This window comes from Hyla sarda, chromosome 5 (genome assembly GCF_029499605.1).
Source record: "Hyla sarda isolate aHylSar1 chromosome 5, aHylSar1.hap1, whole genome shotgun sequence".
Classification (NCBI taxonomy): Eukaryota; Metazoa; Chordata; class Amphibia; order Anura; family Hylidae; genus Hyla; species Hyla sarda.
Window position 1 is genome coordinate 40,135,445 of NC_079193.1, and position 18,263 is coordinate 40,153,707.

The 18,263-nt window shown below is 42.8% G+C and overlaps 1 protein-coding gene across 6 annotated transcripts in view; it reads right to left on the reverse strand.

Moving 5' to 3' along the window:
* Positions 1 to 3,192: 3,192 nt before the first annotated feature.
* PRTFDC1 (phosphoribosyl transferase domain containing 1) overlaps positions 3,193 to 18,263 on the reverse strand; it is a 39,031-nt gene continuing 23,960 nt past the window's right edge. For all 6 annotated transcript variants that reach the window (XM_056519323.1, XM_056519325.1, XM_056519324.1 and 3 more), the window contains 5 exons: positions 17,161 to 17,178; positions 14,272 to 14,354; positions 9,479 to 9,522; positions 7,110 to 7,186; positions 3,193 to 3,949 (listed from right to left, as the gene is read on the reverse strand). In XM_056519323.1, coding sequence (XP_056375298.1) covers positions 3,902 to 3,949; positions 7,110 to 7,186; positions 9,479 to 9,522; positions 14,272 to 14,354; positions 17,161 to 17,178 — 270 coding nt within the window. In that variant the 3' untranslated portion in view covers positions 3,193 to 3,901. The remainder of the gene's footprint in view (positions 3,950 to 7,109; positions 7,187 to 9,478; positions 9,523 to 14,271; positions 14,355 to 17,160; positions 17,179 to 18,263) is intronic.

The window sequence follows — 18,263 nt, forward strand, 5'->3', positions numbered from 1 at the left end:
ATCACGTTTTTCAAATATGGTTCCCGCATACATTTTCTATCAAAAACCGTATGGGAAAAAATTGGATGGAACAGTATGGAAAAAGTAAGTAAGTAAACCGTATGCGTTTTTTAAACAGTATACTGTTTTTAAAAGTGCATACAGTTCCGTCCGTTTTTATAAAAATAAAAAAATATATATACGTTTTTGAAAATTCTGTCCATTTTTAATGGGAGGGGTCTTGGGTGGGGACTTTAGGATGCAAATGCGCATGTGTAAAGAAAAAACGCATACGGTTTCGCCGTATGGAACCGTATACATGTGCGTTTCCCATTGACGTCCATGTTTAAAAAAAATAAAAAATAAAAAAGTATGCGGTTGCAATATGGTTTGGAACACGGTTTGGAGTACTGTTAAAAACCGTATTGCAAGCAAACCGTAAGCATCAGGGTGCATACGGTTTGCAATGCTTTGCCAATGTATATGGTTTTCAATACCGTTCCATACGTTTTCACTAATGAAAATGTATGCGGGAACCGTAGTTGAAAAACGTGATGTGAACCCAGCCTTAGAGGGTCTGTTATTTTTGTCATCTGAGGTAAACCACTCACATACTTGTAAGAGGGATCAAATTTGAGTGGTGTCCTTTTGGTCAACCCCTCTGAGGAAAGGACAATGGGGGAGATTTATCAAAACCTGTCCAGAGGAAAAGTTGCCCATAGCAACCAATCAGATCGCTTCTTTCATTTTCAACAAGGCTTCTGAAAAATGAAAGAAACAATCTGGTTGCTATGGGCAACTTTTCCTTTGCACAGGTTTTGATAAATCTCCCACTATGACCTTTATAGGCTACCGATAGTATAAGGCTGGGTTCAGACCACGTTTTAGGCAATATGGGACCGCATACGGCTGGGGGGAGGTAAAACCGGACGCTTCCGTATCGCTGCCTTATGTGGCCCGTATGTAATGTATTTCAGTGAGCCAACCAGAGTGAAACGCTGACTCCGGTCAGCTAATTTTTGCCCCATATGCGGTTTTCCCACCGGACCTATAACCGTGGTAGACCTAAAAGTCGTAACAAGGTTTCCGTAGGTGAACCTTGAAATACATTACATATGGGCCGAATACGGGATCACCCAGTTTTAGCTCCCCCCAGCCGTATGCGGTTAGTATTGCCCAAAACGTGGTGTGTACCCAACCTTATAAGGGGCCTAATGCCAACTACTTTTTCTGTGGAGCAGCAATTAAAGAGGACCCGTGGTAGTGATCTGTATTCCTGAATCTGTCCGTTGGGCTGTCATAATTATGCGGTGTGGTACTAGAAGGTATGGGTGGGCTTATTAGGGCCGGGGGCGTGAGTAACTCTGTGCAGTACACGTCCCCCATTTCTTCCTTCTGACAGTCTGCAGGGGCGGACTGACAACACTCAGGGCCCCCGGACCAAAAAAGTAAGGGCCCCCTGCGATGCTCTGTTGCTGGTCACATATCTGCCCCTATTCCACCCAAATCCCTCCACCTGCCCCACACACACAATATAAGCTACATTTTATAGATAAGAAACACTTTAAAAAGGTAGTTAAAATAATTTCCATGACCAATAATACCAGTACACAAGGGGTAAATATATACCACCACTCAATAAATGGATAATACCGCCATACTGTACTGAATAAAACTATATACAGACCAGTATACTATACAGGATCTGTATGCAATATAAGTGATTTTATACAGGACCATACAGCAGTAGATATCAGCTGTACAGAGATCTGTATACAATATGTGATTATATTCAGGACCATACAGTACATGGGTGACAGAGGGGTGTAGAGAAGTGTACATGGGAGACAGAGGGGTGTAGAGGAGTGTACATGGGAGACAGAGGGGTGTACATGGGTGACTGGTGTGTAGAGGAGTGTACATGGGTGACAGAGTGGTGTAGAAGAGTCTACATGGGTGACGGGTGTAAAGGAGTGTACATGGGTGGCAGAGAGGTGTAGAGGAGTGTACACGGGAGACAGGGGTGTACACGGGAGACAGAGGTGTAGAGGAGTGTACATGGGAGACAGGAGTGTACAAGGGAGACACTGGGGTGTAGAGGAGTGTACATGGGAGACACTGGAGTGTAGAGGAGTGTACATGGGAGACACTGGAGTGTAGAGGAGTGTACATGGGAGACACTGGAGTGTAGAGGAGTGTACATGGGAGACACTGGAGTGTAGAGGAGTGTACATGGGAGACAGAGGGGCGTACATGGGAGACAGAGGGGCGTACATGGGAGACACTGGGGCGTACATGGGAGACAGAGGTGAAGGAGTGTACATGGGTGACAGAGGGGTGTAGAGGAGTGGACATGGGTGACAGAGGGGTGTAGAGGAGTGTACATGGGTGAAAGAGGTGGGTAGAGGGGTGTACATGGGTGACAGGGGTGTAGAGAAGTGTACATGGGTGACAGGAGTGCAGAGGAGTGTACATGGGTGACAGAGGGTTGAAGAGGAGTGTTCATGGGTGACAGGAGTGTAGAGGTGTGTACATGGGAGACAGAGGGGTGTAGAGGATTGTCCATGGGTGACGGAAGGGTGTAGGAGTGTACATGGGTGACAGGGGTGTAGAGGAGTGTACATGATTGACAGAGGGGTGTAGAGGAGAGTATATGGGTGATAGAGGGGTGTAGAGGAGTGTGCATGGGTGACAGAGCCCCCTCCCATAGACTTGCATAGCGGGGGTGGGGTGTGACGTCACACGGGGGCGGAGTCGTGACGTCCCTATACTCCGGCCCCGTGGTTGCCACCCGGCTGTTTGTGAGCTGGCACCGCGGTGCGTAGCTCAAACAGGTGGGTGGTGAATACAAGATTGTGGGGGTCCCCAGCAGCGGGACCCCCGCGGTAAGACATCTTATCCCCTATCCTTTGGATAGGGGATAAGATGTCTCAGGGCCGGATCACCCCTTTAAGTGTATAGGCATATGTATGTGAATAAGCAATTTTTATCTCTTTAAGAGGTGCAGGGACATTTTTTTTCTGACATTTCTGACTTCTTGTTCTAGGTTTTCCCTGCAAACACCTTCTGGTTGAAATTAGGCCTTTAAATGCTCTATAGACGTGGATAGCGGTGTGGATTCCCCAGCTGGGGTTTCTATCTTCTAAAGAAAAAGAAAAAAAAACGAATTGTGGCCGTAGCCCTTCACCGATATAAGGATGAACGGTACAAAGGTTTATTTTTAGTTCTCTATAAACCTTTTATTTCAATAAAGATATATACAGAAGAGTAGCGGACAACACGTTTCTGAGGGCTCCCCCTCCTTTATCAGGTCCAGGTACTTTTTTGTTCTCCTACATTTTTTCTTTATATGCTCCATGAGATACACAACAGTAGCCGTCCACTTGTCTTATCTTCTCATCCTTGTCCACCAATGTCTTCTACACAGAATTGTATTTTAGCTGCAGAACCTGGATGTTCTCCAGCCATCATTAAAAAAATTATATTTCCACTGTGGGCCAATGATTCTTATGGTCTGTCTATACAACCTCTAAAGAACGCTGGAAGTAGACTTGTTCCTTTATCTCCTGTCATCTCCAATGGTCATTGTCATTTCATTTTACCGATAGAACATTGATGTCCTAGCCTAGTAATAGACCACCAATGTCTATCCTGAGACATCCCCTAAATATAACCAGCTGAACTTAAGATTTTTTTATTTTATTTTTTTGCACAAATCCTGGACATACTACATTGAAACTCAATAAAGATGCTGAAAATTACAGTTCACTTTTAATACCTTGTTCAACTAGAAGTACAAAAATGTACATAAAACTGTATAGAAAGTATCCTGCCACCATTTCCAGATTCATTCCAGTTTATTAAGGTCCAATTTTTCTTTGTCCTTTTACAAATGTGGAGCACTGAAGATGGAGACCGGTCATTACACCTTATACTTTTCTTTGCCTTTTTCATTGATGACACATATATGCTGCAAAACACAACATGAAGAGTTCTTATAGATAGGTTTTTTAATTAATCCTTTATTAGTAGTGGCAGAGCGAGCTCCCTGTAGTTCTGCGTGTCCGCTCGTTATGTTAAATACAATGCGGATGCGCTGTGTGTGACCCTAACCTTAGGGTCAATTCACACATACAGTATCCTGTGCATATTTGATGCGCAGGATTTGAAGCTGCAGATTTCAATGTAAACTGAATGACTGAACACAGTTTCAAATCCTGCTCATCAAATATGCGCAGAATACTGTACACCCTTAAAGTGGTACTCCGGTGGATATTATTATTATTTTCTTTTTTATCAATGGTGCCAGAAAGTTAAACAAACAGATTTGTAAATTACTTCTATTAAAAAAAACTTTACCCTTCCAGTACTTTTTAGCAGCTGTATGTTATAGAGGAAATTCTTTTCTTTTTTAATTTATTTTTTGTCTTGTCCACAGAGCTCTCTGCTGACATCTGATGCCCGTATCAGGAACTGTCCAGAGCAGGAGGAAATCCCCATAGCAAACCTATTCAGGACAGTTCCTGACACGGGCATCAGGTGTCAGCAGAGAGCACTGTGGACAAGACAATTTTTAAACACAAGTAATTTACTAATATGTTTAACTTTCTGGCACCAGTTCATGTATATATATATATATATATATATATATATATATATATATATATATATATATATATATATATATATAAAAAAAAAAAAAGGTTTCCACCAGAGTGCCCCTTTAAGAGTGAAAGTACTCCCGAATGGCAAAGTTATACAGGAAATCTGGCTGATAACAGCTATGAGGGTTGTAACAGAGGAAGTATAGAATACAATCAGGTGAATATAACAGGATGACATAGGAAATCTTTCCATTAATTGTGTTCCTTACACAGCTCCACACCTCTTGGTGACTGGTATATCCCCTTCTTACAGTCCCAGTCCTCCCACTTGTGTTCAGTTTCCAATGTAATCTGTCTTTACTCACATGATGGATCACCAGACAAACCTCTATGTATATGGAGATCCATAGAATATTCACTATTCTAGTGACTATTTTACCCTGGAAACCTTGTCTTCCAAAAAGTTCTGTCCAATCATGGACACTATTCTACAGCTCTTAAACACAATAATATGAGGACATTCAGCCTTCTATAATGGACACTGGCTAACAGGGGTAATGTCCCAGTACAGGTACATGTTCCTATACTACCTGTAGGCCCTGTCAGGTTGAGTCCCTCAGTGACCTGGGGGCTCCCCTGCAGGGACTCCCCTTGTTCTCCTGTTAATTTATTAAATGTGGTGTATGTGCCTTTAAGAGCATAGGCAGGATCTTTATGTCTAGATAGTATACAGGACCTGTGGAGGACTCAAGGACCTGTGAGTAAGCCCGTCACATGTTATGCAGTTACATGATTTGTTACAACATGTACTCCCAGAGAGCACCAGCTTAACCTATGACCCTCAGCTTGACCAATGGGCTTTAGTCCAGCCCCCCACTATATAGGGGCAGCCATCTTAATTCACTCTCTGAGTTATGTGCTCATAACTGTAACAATCTAAGTCATTGCCGAAGCAGCTCCCAGAGATCTCAGGACAAGTGTTCAGCATCTGGAGACCACAAAGCTACAAGTCTCCAGTAGGTCTACAAGTCTATGTCTGCTGTCACTGCAGTTAGTCAAGTCCTGCACATAGTCAAGTCAAGTCTAATTACAAGTCAAAGTACAAGTATTGGTCCAGTAAGCTGCGAGGTCCTCTGGGTACTGGTCACGTCTCTGGGAATTCTGGCCTTAGCTGTGAAGATAATTACACCTGTCTTCTATTCAGTAAAGCCTCCGTTTACCCTCAACTGGTTGTGGACTCTTTATTCACTACTAGCCCGTGGGATAGTGGAGAATCCGGGCGTGTGGTGTTCCGGAACTCGAAAACCACACTGGCGTCACGAACACATAGGGGTTAATACCATCCGACTCCCCCGGGGTTAATAACATCATATCCCACCACTCATCACCGCAACACCCATGGCCCTGCCACTCACCACAGTGGCACAAAAGGCATAAACCCCTTTACCATCTTAGATGCCCAATTTTTGGTTATCACCTTTAAATCCTTCATTGCCCTAGACTAGTGTTTTCCAACCAGGGTGCCTCCAGATGTTGCAAAACTACAACTCCCAGCATGCCTGGACAGCCTTTGGCTGTCCAGGCATGCTGGGAGTTGTAGTTTTGTAACACTTTGAGGCACCCTGGTTGGGAAACACTGGTCTAGACAAAAAGGGATGTTGCCATGTCCCCCCTTCACTGCCCTAGGCACCTGGGGCATTGCCATTAACTCCTTATGACCTCAGACAACCAATGGAAGTGCCATTAACCTCTTTTACTCCCTTGGCCACCTGGGGTATTGCATAAACATCATTACTAACTTAAACCACTAGGGTCACTGCCATAAACCTTTTCAATATTCTGGAACACCATGTGCATTCCCATGAATCCACTCCCTACCCTGGACCCCTATAGACATTGCCTTGAATCCCTTTACTACCGTGGATCTTCACAGGCATTACCAGAGACACCTACACTGGATCACCACAGGCATTGCCATGAATACATTCACTGCACTGGACCACCACAGGCATTACCGTGAATACATTCACTACACTGGACCACCACAGGCATTACCGTGAATACATTCCCTACATTGGACATCCACAGGCATTATTATGAATACCTTTATTACAATGGACCACCACAGGCATTGCCAGGAATCCATCATCCAAGACCACCTGAGTTATTGCAATTAAATCTCTTAACCTATTACCCTAAACCACCTACAGAATTACCCTTAACCCCTCCTGTCAAATAGTCCTTTGGACGGGGGACAGACCGGACGCATTTTGGCATAACAACAGGCCTTCCTCAGCTGATGAAGACCTGTTGTGCCTAAACCAGTCCTGCCTGTGCCTTCACTGTGACTAGATGTGAATAAAACATTACTTTTACATACCACTGGGTGCTAGGATCTTCCTACTATTGCGATTTTGGCTTTGATGCAACCACATGCACAGCCATCACTGACACTTCTTTCATAATGATAAATATCAGAACCTACCTGTCTACAGGCTGAAATTCAAGGATTGTGAACCTACTTACATGAAGGTCTCTGAAGTGTTCATTGTAGTCCAGAGCGTAACCCACCACAAATATATTGGGAATCTCAAATCCGATATCTACAATAAGGAAGAAGACAAATTCTGTAAAATGGTTGAATTGAAATATGTAATGGATTCGGTCCAGAACAGGGACAAAAGCACCAAGGTAGCAGAGCTAGTTTAGTTTTTAGGCACAGATCAGTGCAACATGGTATCAGAAATGTCTTTAGTGGTACAACCTAGGCTACAGGATACCATCTATTCACTTCCTCAGAACAGTGCCTCCTTGTGGCTGAGTTATAAAAACATGCAATTTTTTACCATTTTTTATTTTAATTATTTAAATCTAAGCATTCTGGAACTTCATTTATTTTTGCATTAACACTTCATGGTGTTAGGGGGTTGTTCACACAGGGAAAATCTCCGGACTAGAGTCGAGTGGATCTGCGTAAGATTTGCCAAACTGAGTCCTATGAACTGGCTATAGATTCATGTTGTCGTATCATTCAGCTTTCAAAGTGTTCTGAATTCCTGGAAAAGTCTGGTATGACACAGTCCAGAGTCTTATATCAGAACAGGAAGCAGAACACTTGGGAAGCAGAACGACTTTTACAAGACTAAATGATTCGATGGCTGATTCATTACATTCGAGTTTGGTGAATCTTTCTGTAGATTTGCTTGACTCTACTCCTGACATATATGTGAAATGGAGAATTTTCAAGATGCCTAACAGTCTATCATAGGCTAATATGGGATACCTTTAGCAGATACATTGTGAGAATAATCATGAATTATCCATTGAATATGCCATGATAGATACATGACATTACTTTTACTACAGCCTGCATTATAGACTAGAGCTGCCTTCAACATGTTTCGGCTTAAAGGAGTAGTCCAGTGGTGAACAACTTATCCCCTATCCGCGATCTCCTGTACGGGGCCCCGACAGCCCGCGGTAAGGGAGCGTGTCGACCACCGCACGAAGCGGCGGCCGACATGCCCCCCTTAATACAACTCTATGGCAGAGCCAGAGCACTGCCTTTGGCAATCTCCGGCTCTGCCATAGCGATTTATTGAGGGGGCGTGTTGGCCGCCGCTTCGTGCAGTGGTCGACACCCGCTATCTGGCCGGAAAGCCTGGCCCCCGTACAGAGAGATCGCATGGGGGCCCAGCGGTCGGACCCCCCGCGTTCTCAACCTTATCCCCTATCCTTAGGATAGGGGATAAGTTTTTCACCACTGGACTACCCCTTTAAGAGCTGAAATCTCATAGACCTCCTTGTGTCCAAGTCTGTATAAAGCATTGTGTGAGGATTTCAGTTTTGGGAAATGCCAGATGACACCTTGCACAATCTGGCATAAGTGCTTGTTCATACAGACAAAAACGGTCTTAAAAACAGCTTTTAAAAAAAAAAAAAAAAAAAAAAAATACTTCTTTTTAGTGTATTGTGTAAGGCTTTTTCATTTTTTTTTATATTTTTTGGAACTTCTTTGGAGTTTTTTTAGAGGTGGCTTTTGGGGCAAAAATATTTTTAAAACATTAAAATTTTTTGCCATAATTCCACACCAAAAACCATACCAACATGCATATGAACCTCTTCATAAGAGAGCGCAAGTTGTTTTTGAGCTCTCCCATTGATTTTAACGGAGTAAAAAAAAAAAAAAAAAAAATCACTTCTTACAAGAAAAACCTCACCATCTTCAGGTGGAAAAAAAAAAGTGCAAAAAATGTGTGGTTTTAGCCTACTCATTAAAATCAATTAAATTCATCTTGACGTGAATAACACATTGTCTACACTTCAGCATCCATGTGTATTTTGCCTGTGTGATCTAATGTCACAGTTCAGCTAAGCTGTTAGGGGTGTGTCTGACAACAAGCTTGCTAACTGTTTCCAATGGCAACCAGCAAATTTAGGAAAGCAGCTCTGGATTATAACGTACCTCTGGATTAGTAGAGAGAGATAAATTTAAGAAAACCTGTCATCACTTTCATGCTCCCTGAACATCATGTCATCAGGGTGGTCCCTGGTGGCTCCCTCTCACCCCCCCCCCCCCCCCCCCCCCACCCCCCACCACACACACACATTGATTTGGTTGAAAGAAATACATAAGAAGCCCATTAGTACAAAGCATTTCAATATTAGAAATGTTACTAGTTTGAGATAAAAGTGATCAATGATTTGAGAGGTTATAATCATGGATGGTTTATATCCCTATCCTATAACACTAATTTGTTCATTTGTACCACATGTAGCATGAATTGAATTTGTTTGTAAGAATTTATTTATGAATGATACAAATAGAATAAAAAAATTGTTTTACGGAAACAGTGAAAGCAGTGCAATACAATGAGGCATCAAAAATGTCTTACAGTCAGGTCTGTATTTATTATTTGCCGATCGTTTCACCAACAAGCTATAGAAAGAAAAAACAATAGTTTAGGATGAATGTATAAATATATAAACACGCAAACCTAATCTACAATAGTCTATCTACAGGGACAACTGTTGGCAGCCATGATCAGAGCTGTATTTACCAATAGGCACCCAAGAGCCTGTGCCCAGGGCCGCAGTGTTGAGGGGGCAGCACTTCAGAGATTACAAAAAAATACACTGAATACTTTATCTGCTGCCCCCATGCTGTGGCCTGGAGAAAAACAACAACTCATCATCAGAATAGCTGCAAATTCCACCTGCAGATTTGTAGCAGCAGATACTCATTATGTGGATTTGTGGTTGATTTGACCACTTTCTGTGTATAGGAGTGAGATTCACAGTGAAAGAATTTGCATGTAACGTTTGGGGTTTTTGTTCTATATTTGGGACACATTTGCATGAAAAAAAAAGTCTTACGCATGTGGCATCACCATGATGGTGTGTATTCATTCCGAGCGCCTAAGGCAGCACCAGCTGTAAAAACGGCCCTGGCTATAATTACAATTGGCTTTATCAATGTAGCAGTGGTTCCATTGTACATGTCCTCCATTTCCATTCTGTAATAGATATAACAGAGTGCCAGATATATGAGTATAAATAATGAGTAACAAAATACCAGTTGTTCACAGACCCAAACCGGTAGTGTGGGAACACAATCAACTAGTGCATATGTGGTGAAGCAGGAGAGTTGTGGTGTCTGGGGTGTTGCGGTGATGTAAGTGCAGGGTATGGTGGTATTAACCTTCGTCGTGACGCCAGGGTGAAGTTTCCTTAGTGTTAATGGTCCTACTGCCAACCATCCCAGAAACGGCAGGGAAAATAACGGAATGTCCACAGCAGACTTTATAAATAAACTGAAGAACTTTACTTGAAGATTTTATGCAACAGTCTCTATACATAACAGTCTCTTAAGAGGCAATTGGAATGCAGGTTCCTCACAGGTTTTGCTGGGACTTTGAAGAAATGAGCTTTGATGCAGGTCACTGTGCTACTAATTAGAATATTTTAGCTGGTAGTAGTCACACAGGATTTGATAGATTGAGCTTGGTAACTCACGGTTTAGTGGCTGCAGGTTCTGAGGCTTTGGCCTAGATGAATTGAGATTTCTGCTGAGATATTTGTACTGCTTGATATTCAGGAGATAAGAGCAGGGACTAAGAGAGTGAATTTAGTGGCTACAGCCCTTTACATAATAAGGGGCTGGACTAAGCTCATTGGTCAGCAAACCTGTAAGTCCTGAACCCAGTGAACTCTGGGTTCATCACATGACCCTGGAAGGTCCTTGAACAATAGTACAACCATAATTATAATCACATGACCTGCTAAGGTCCTATACAGTTATATTATTAAATAATACACAATTTATATGAGGCCACCAGGGGTAAGCCCTGCAGGAGAGCCCTAGGGGAACGAAGAGACTCTGGCTGAGGGGACTTTAGACAGGGACAGGACCAGGTCCTGTACTGGGACACCACAAATATCATTACCATAGATAGATATGTACAATCCAAACAGATCAACTGTGTCAAATGCATGTAACCAGTACCCATGGAAATAGGAGTATGGTCCAGAGTTGAATGTGCCCAGCTAATAGTGCAAAATCTTTAACAAAGAAAAGGAATATATAATAAAAAAATTAAAAAGTCCCAGCGTGTTTCCCTCGGATGGTACTAGGTTCATCAGAGGACAAATAGCTTTGCATAAAAGATTAATAATAATAATAATAATAATAATAATAATAATAAGTATGGCAATAATGAATGAAAAGAAAAACAGAGGATTCAATCGAGCCCCTTATTCTGACCCCTTGCCAGGTTGTAGCCTCTTACATAGTAGTAATGATTAGGCTTGACTCGAAAGGATGCGCTACAAAGGTTTAAGAGTTTCTAGCTAGATTGAGGGGTTGACTTGAGTAATAGCAAAGGAGCTTAGCAGAGGCGGCTCTAGAATTTGTGAGGATTTAGGCTAAACTCGAACAAGATGCCGTAACGTAGTGTGGGTTGGCAGCACCCGGAGCAAGGCAAAGTATTTGCGCAATGTTGGCAGGTTTCTGAATACAGGTATCACTAGTGCCAAGTCAAAGAGCAGGTCACTACAGCGCCTCCAGATTTACAGTTTTGCATTATTTTTAACCCCTTTTTGCATCTAATGGAAAAACTCTTTAGTAGACTTTTGCACCGGCAGATAAAATGCAGCAAAATCCCAGAATCAATCAAATCTACATAAATCTTCCATACTGATGACAAATGGCTAAGATGTCACCCTGGTGCAGGGTGCTGTGAGGTGCAGCAGAAATAGGACCAAAAGAGACCTCATAGTGACAGACGGGGGCACCCCCTAAGGCTCTGTTGCCCTGTTTGTCCTCCCTGACACTCCCCTGAAAAACCTTCCCCTGTCCTGCAGCTCTTCATCTGCGATCCCTCTAAATATCTGGTCACCCTCCTACCAGAGACTCCCCATCCTCCCCTTTGTATGGGTGCCTCCTCCTGATCCTCCTCTAATAGGTGCCCTCCCTGCACCCCACAGACTCTCCGTTGCCCGATTATAAATGTGCTCCTCCCCTTCTTGCCCCTCCTTATACACACTCTTCTTACCTCGTTTCCCCCTTATAAATGCCCTCCCCCTCCACTCCTTCTGTTCCCCCTAAAAGGCCCATCTTCTTCTGTCCCATTTTCAATACCCCTCCTTTCCTCCTGTACACCCTTATATAGAGCCCTTTTCTCCTCATGCTTCCCCCTTAAATAAGTGTTCTTCTCTCCCCCCTAACAGACAGCTTATATCCCCCTTTCCCCTTAGTGACCTTGCTCCCTTTAATATGCCCCCGTCTCCTGCTTCCCCTTCTTAATGCCCCACTGTTAGTGCCGCCTCCTTCCCGCCTTCTGTCCAAGACTAACTTTTCTCTGTCTGGTGCAGCAGCGCTCAGTGTGAGCTGCGGAGTTGCCACACCTCCTCTTCTCCTCCTCCCGGGCCTGTGTCTGTCCCTCTGGTGTGGCGTGCTGAGCAGGACTTCTGATGCAGGCTACGCGCGATGAAATCATGTGATCATGTGCAGCCTGCCTCAGAAGTCCTGCACCACACCAAAAGGGAGAGACACAGGCCCAGCCACTTGCAAGCACCACAGAGCTCTGGTAAAGTACGGGAGCAGGGATTCCTGTTCCGGCAGAATAATGAGTACACATCGCCACTCATTTTACTTTCTTAGGGGCTAGAGTTAGGCGGCAGCAAGGCCCCCTTGAGTGCGAGGCCTTAGGCGGCCTCCTAACTCGCCTAATTGTAGAGCCCCTCTGGAGCATAGGGTTATCTTAATTTTAAGAACTGTATTGGTGGGATAAAAAATGCTGGTCTTTTTGGCTACTCATATAAGGCAAACAGCTTTTACACCCTTTATTTTTTGTTGCTATAAAGAAAACGTCCATCATCTTACATAACAATGACAAGTCACTGCATTCCTTCCATCCCTTACATAACTATGGCACTGCGAACCAATCTTTCTATTACTTGTAAAAACATTTACTAGAACTTGTGTAATGAAACTGAAACTGTAGTAAAGTAATGGAAAACCCCATGTGGCTCCATTTTCCTCTACAGTTGTACAATGGCTTGGTGATGCACAAGAAACTAAAGTGAAAAACTTGTCTCATGTAGAACTGTCTTTATACATACAGAAAAATCATAACATGGACATTTCCAAGTAATATAAATAAATATACTTTACAGTATTTAAAGGGAGCCAATCATCAGATTTTACCCTATATAATGCTTGGCAAAGCGTTATATAGGGTAAAATCTTTATTTTCACCATTCCCGGGGGATGCTCCTGCCTCCAGGGATGGTGAGGATATGAAGTTATAAACTAGTCACCGCCACCGCCGTAAGTAGTCACCTGGGCGGGGAGCTCTTCTCACCTACTCCCGTTCTTCGGCCGGCAGCAACGCCCCCTCCACTTGATTGACGGGCAGAGTCATCGCTCTGCTCCGTCCGTTCAGTGAGCGGAACAATGACGCGGCCCATCAAGCGGAGGGGGCGTCGCTCCCGGCCCAAAGAACGGGAGTTGGTGAGAAGAGCTCCCCGCCCAGATGACTACTTACTGCGGCGGCGGTGACTAGTTTATAACTTCATATCTTCACCATCCCTGGAGGCAGGAGCATCCCCCAGGGATGGTGAGGACAACAATTTTACCCTATATAATGCTTTGCCAATCATTATATAGGGTAAAATCTGATGATTGGTTCCCTTTAACCTGTTACTGTTTTTCTTTGGATTTCTATATTTTCTCTTTAGAAATATGAGAGGGTTTCTTCTTGGAGCATGTTGATATCAATTGTCTGAATCTACATCCAGTCCACTGATTGTGACCACAATGGCAACCAAAACATTTCCATAATGTAAGCCACATATGTAACAAACAGTGCATCACTGCTTCAATAAAACTAATAATAAAAGGCAATACAGTATATATCCAGAGGACAGAAATAGATTCTGGCACCATCTCCAAATAAAAAATTCCAGTGAAAACCATGTTCTACAATAAGTGCAAAAATAACAAAAAAACAAAATGGCAGTGTTGACCAACGTGTTTTGGATCTGAAGGACCTTATTCATGGTTCTTAGACCAGAATGTAATCAATGCAGAGTCTAATACCAGAACAGGTCAGTGAGGTGAGCTGACTCTTTTATATGGACCTACAATACAGTATATATGATTTATGGTATGTTATTTAGCACAAACCTTGCAACTTTCACCATTTTTGGTTTGTACTCTTCCAAGTGACTTAGGAGAACTTCCATTGTTCTGCCAGTTCCTACAACATCCTGAAATTTATAAAAACATTTGGTTAACATACACATATAAGAAATGGTGCAGAATGTCTGCAGCTGGATAAACACCAGAGAAAGAGCTCTTCTATACAGAAAGGGGTACTGGTTAACTAGATAGATGCATTTGATACAACTTAGTACGGGTTCTTATTGGAGAGACCCAGTGGTGTATGTAGACAGACATTCAGGCAGTGCTTAACTGGAATGAGGTTTATAAATCTTCTCTACTACAGGAGGGGGAAAAAAAACTAATTCTGTACAGCCAGTTCTGACAAACTATTATGAGTATTTCCATCAGGACTTGCACCCTGCTGCCTAATCTAATGAGTGAAAAATATAATGAGCAGTAATACTAGCTCCCCACTTCACATCACTGGTCTTGTCCCGTGCTGACAGGAGGGTAGGGGAGAAGGGACAGAGCTCCGCTTTCTGTGATGTGGTATACAGCTTACAGGAAGAAATCTACAGATAAAATAAATGATCTGTTCACTATGGATAATACTACTACATAAGTTGCTTTCTTATACTATACATTTTGAGCCCATTCACAGGTGGTTTCTTTCTCTTGATAACTCTGTTAAAGCCCTATTACTTTGGGCGGTTACCAGCCAAATAGAACAAATCATCCTGTATAACTGGGCCAACGATCAGCTGACAAACCAGCTCACGCACTCGGCCACACATCTCCCAGTATATTAGGGGATGTAGAAGATTGGTGCTCATTTACATAGCGGCTCTGGATGTTTATTAGGGCCCTTAAAAAGGGGTACTCCGGTGGAAAACTTTTTATTTTTTTTTAAATCAACTGATGCCAGAAAGTTAAACAGATTTGTAAATTACTTCTATTAAAAAAATCTTAATCCTTCCAGTAGTTATTAGCTTCTGAATACTACAGAGGAAATTATTTTCTTTTTGGAACACAGAGCTCTCTGCTGACATCACGAGCACAGTGCTCTCTGCTGACATCTCTGTCCATTTTAGGAACGGTCCAGAGCAGCATATGTTTGCTATGGGGATTTCTTCCTACTCTGCTCCGTTCCTAAAATGGACAGAGATGTCAGCAGAGAGCACTGTGCTCGTGATTCAGCAGAGCGCTCTGTGTTCCAAAAAGAAATTTACAAATTTACAAATCTATATAAAGCAAGGAAATGGGGAGAGCACACAAGCAGCAATATCACCTTCTATAACTTGCAAAATAGTCCTCGGTGACCTTTCTCAGTGTCTCCTGCGGGGTGCACGTACAAAAGCATGAAGCATCAAATATAGGACAAACGAAGAGCACGTACGTGCACTCACCGCTAAGCAGAGACAGTCTGGTCTGGAAGTCTGGTGACCGGGTCATGGCATCGCGCTGGTGTATGGTGCTAAGAGGCTACGCCGGCAGTTTCGCACGTGAGTGCGTGCTTCTTCCGGCCTCGAAGGCCGGAAGAAGCACGCACTCATGTGCGAAACTACCGGCGTAGCCTCCGAGCGCCATACACTAGCGCCGATGCCGTTACCCGGCACCCCGTCACCGGACTGCCAGACCCGACTGTCTCTGCTTAGCGGTGAGTGCACGTACATGCTCTTCGTTTGTCCTAATTTACAAATCTGTTTAACTTTCTGGCACCAGTTAATTTAAAAAAAAATAAAAAATAAAAAAAAAAGTTTTCCACCGGAGTACCCCTTTAAAGCCTGTGCCACTAGAGTATTCTCTCCGTCTACATGGCTACATGGTTAGCAGTGCAGGAGATAGGGCACTGAAGTTCTTGAACAAAGATGGATCTCCAGTTTTTAGTCCTATATAAGTAAATGTTGTATAAACTCCATTTATGGTCTGCTTCTAGAAAGCATCAGAACTGAGAGGTGGAGCCCCCCTGTGGTTGTGGCTAGAGATGAGCGAACTTACAGTAAATTTGATTTGTCATGAACTTCTCGGCTCGGCAGTTGATGACTTATCCTGCATAAATTAGTTCAGCTTTCAGGAGTTCCGGTGGGCTGGAAAAGGTGGATAGAGTCCTAGGAAATAGTCTCCCAGGACTGTATCCACCTTTTCCAGCCCACGGGAGCACCTGAAAGCTGAACTAATTTATGAAGATAAGTCATCAATTACCGCGCCAAGAAGTTCGTGACGAATCGAATTTACTGTAAGTTCGCTCATCTCTAGTTGTGGCCTGTGGACAATAACCCCTTTTGCCTTCCCTATTCAGTGGCCATACCTACTTAGTACAAACTATGATGGAAATATCAATTTTGAATTCTGATTTCTAAGTAACTTCTGAGACTCTTCTTGGATAAAGCAGAGCAGCCGTTTTTAAGAGCAGATTTCGGAAGACATGAAAACCAGACAGCGCAGGTGCTTCCTCTATTTAACACGTATTATACTTAGCTCTATTGGTGACAAAGAATTTCGCCATCATTATTTAACATGGAAATCGAACGGCCTCACATCACAGGGAGCGAGTACAGTTCCGCATAGTTATGTCAAATCCAATTAGTTTTTATAGCACAATAAATATCAGTGCAGCAAATAATAGGAGAAATTCTTTTGATGTGTGAATTGGCTTAGTGTGTTGTCTAAGCTCAGTCTGAGTAGTTCTGTGAGCTTTATAATATAATATAAGACTAAAATAAAAGCTTATTGTAAATCCAACACATCCCATATAGTCAACCTGGTTCGTAACATGGTTTTATTTCAGTAAACCACTGATAATTTTGGAGTAAAAAACTGAATTTTTTTTTATTTTTATTTTTTTTTTTAAAGATTAAGCAAATTTAGCAAAGGTCTAGAAATAATATTAGAATCCGTCTATTTACTCACCTCTACTATCAGGACATTCTGGAAAAAAGAGAAAACACAAACTAAGTATCTGGTATATTATTGATGTGCTAATACACAAGCAATATCTAGGCATTACCCGGGATTACATAAATATTTTTGTCCTGTTTCTATAAGAAAAAAGATATTTAAAAAAAAAAAGGCAGTCTGGTCCATAGACTGTGCAATACCAGGCACAGCCCATGGACAAGGGGGGTGCTGTTCTGTTTGCGGGGAAAAAAAATTAACAGCTAAAGTTTTCTCGTTTCATTTTAATACCATTTACATCGTAGTACAGGTTATTCTAATAAAGAGGTACATTCTAATGAATTTTGTTTTTGTGTCTCTATAGTTTTTAATCTGTCTACAAGCTGTAAATGGATTCCTGTCAGGACAATGATTTACACAGTACTGTACTAGATAGTTTGTGGAGGGTTGAAGGGGTTACTGATGCATTGGGTTTGCAAAGTGGTAAATTAACAGAAAAGAAAGAAACAGGAGAAGCAGGATCACAGTAAGGAAATGGTTAAACTAAGCAATTGCTGCTAAGAAGCTGAATTGAGGGGGGAGTACCGTGCACATACAGCAGAAGGTATACTTGTTCTTACACAAGAGAGCTGCCCTGGGCTTTATGGGTGATGAGAGGGAAGCCTTGATTTACTTTTGAGGAAAAGCAGATCATCTTCAGCAGGCAGACTGGCTCAGCTTGCAGGTACACAGCCCAGGCTTTCTCAGGCTCTTTCCATGCACACAGGACATGCTAAGCCCCACCCCATTGGACTACTGGCACTGTACTGGGCTAATGATTTACACAATACAGTACTAGATGGCATCAGGGGTTACTGATGCACTGGGTTTGCCACATGTTACGTAAACAAAAAAGAAACGAGCAACACTGGTATTTATAGGTATTCACACAAGAGACAGCTGCCCTGGGCTTTATGGGTGATAAGAGGGAAGCCTTGATTTACCTTTGAGGAACAGTGTGGATCCTCTTTAGCATGCAGACTGGCTCAGCTTGCAAGTACACAGCCCAGGCTCTCTCAGGCTCTTGCCCTATACACAGCACATGCTAAGCCCCACCCTTACTCTCTTTAATTTGTTCT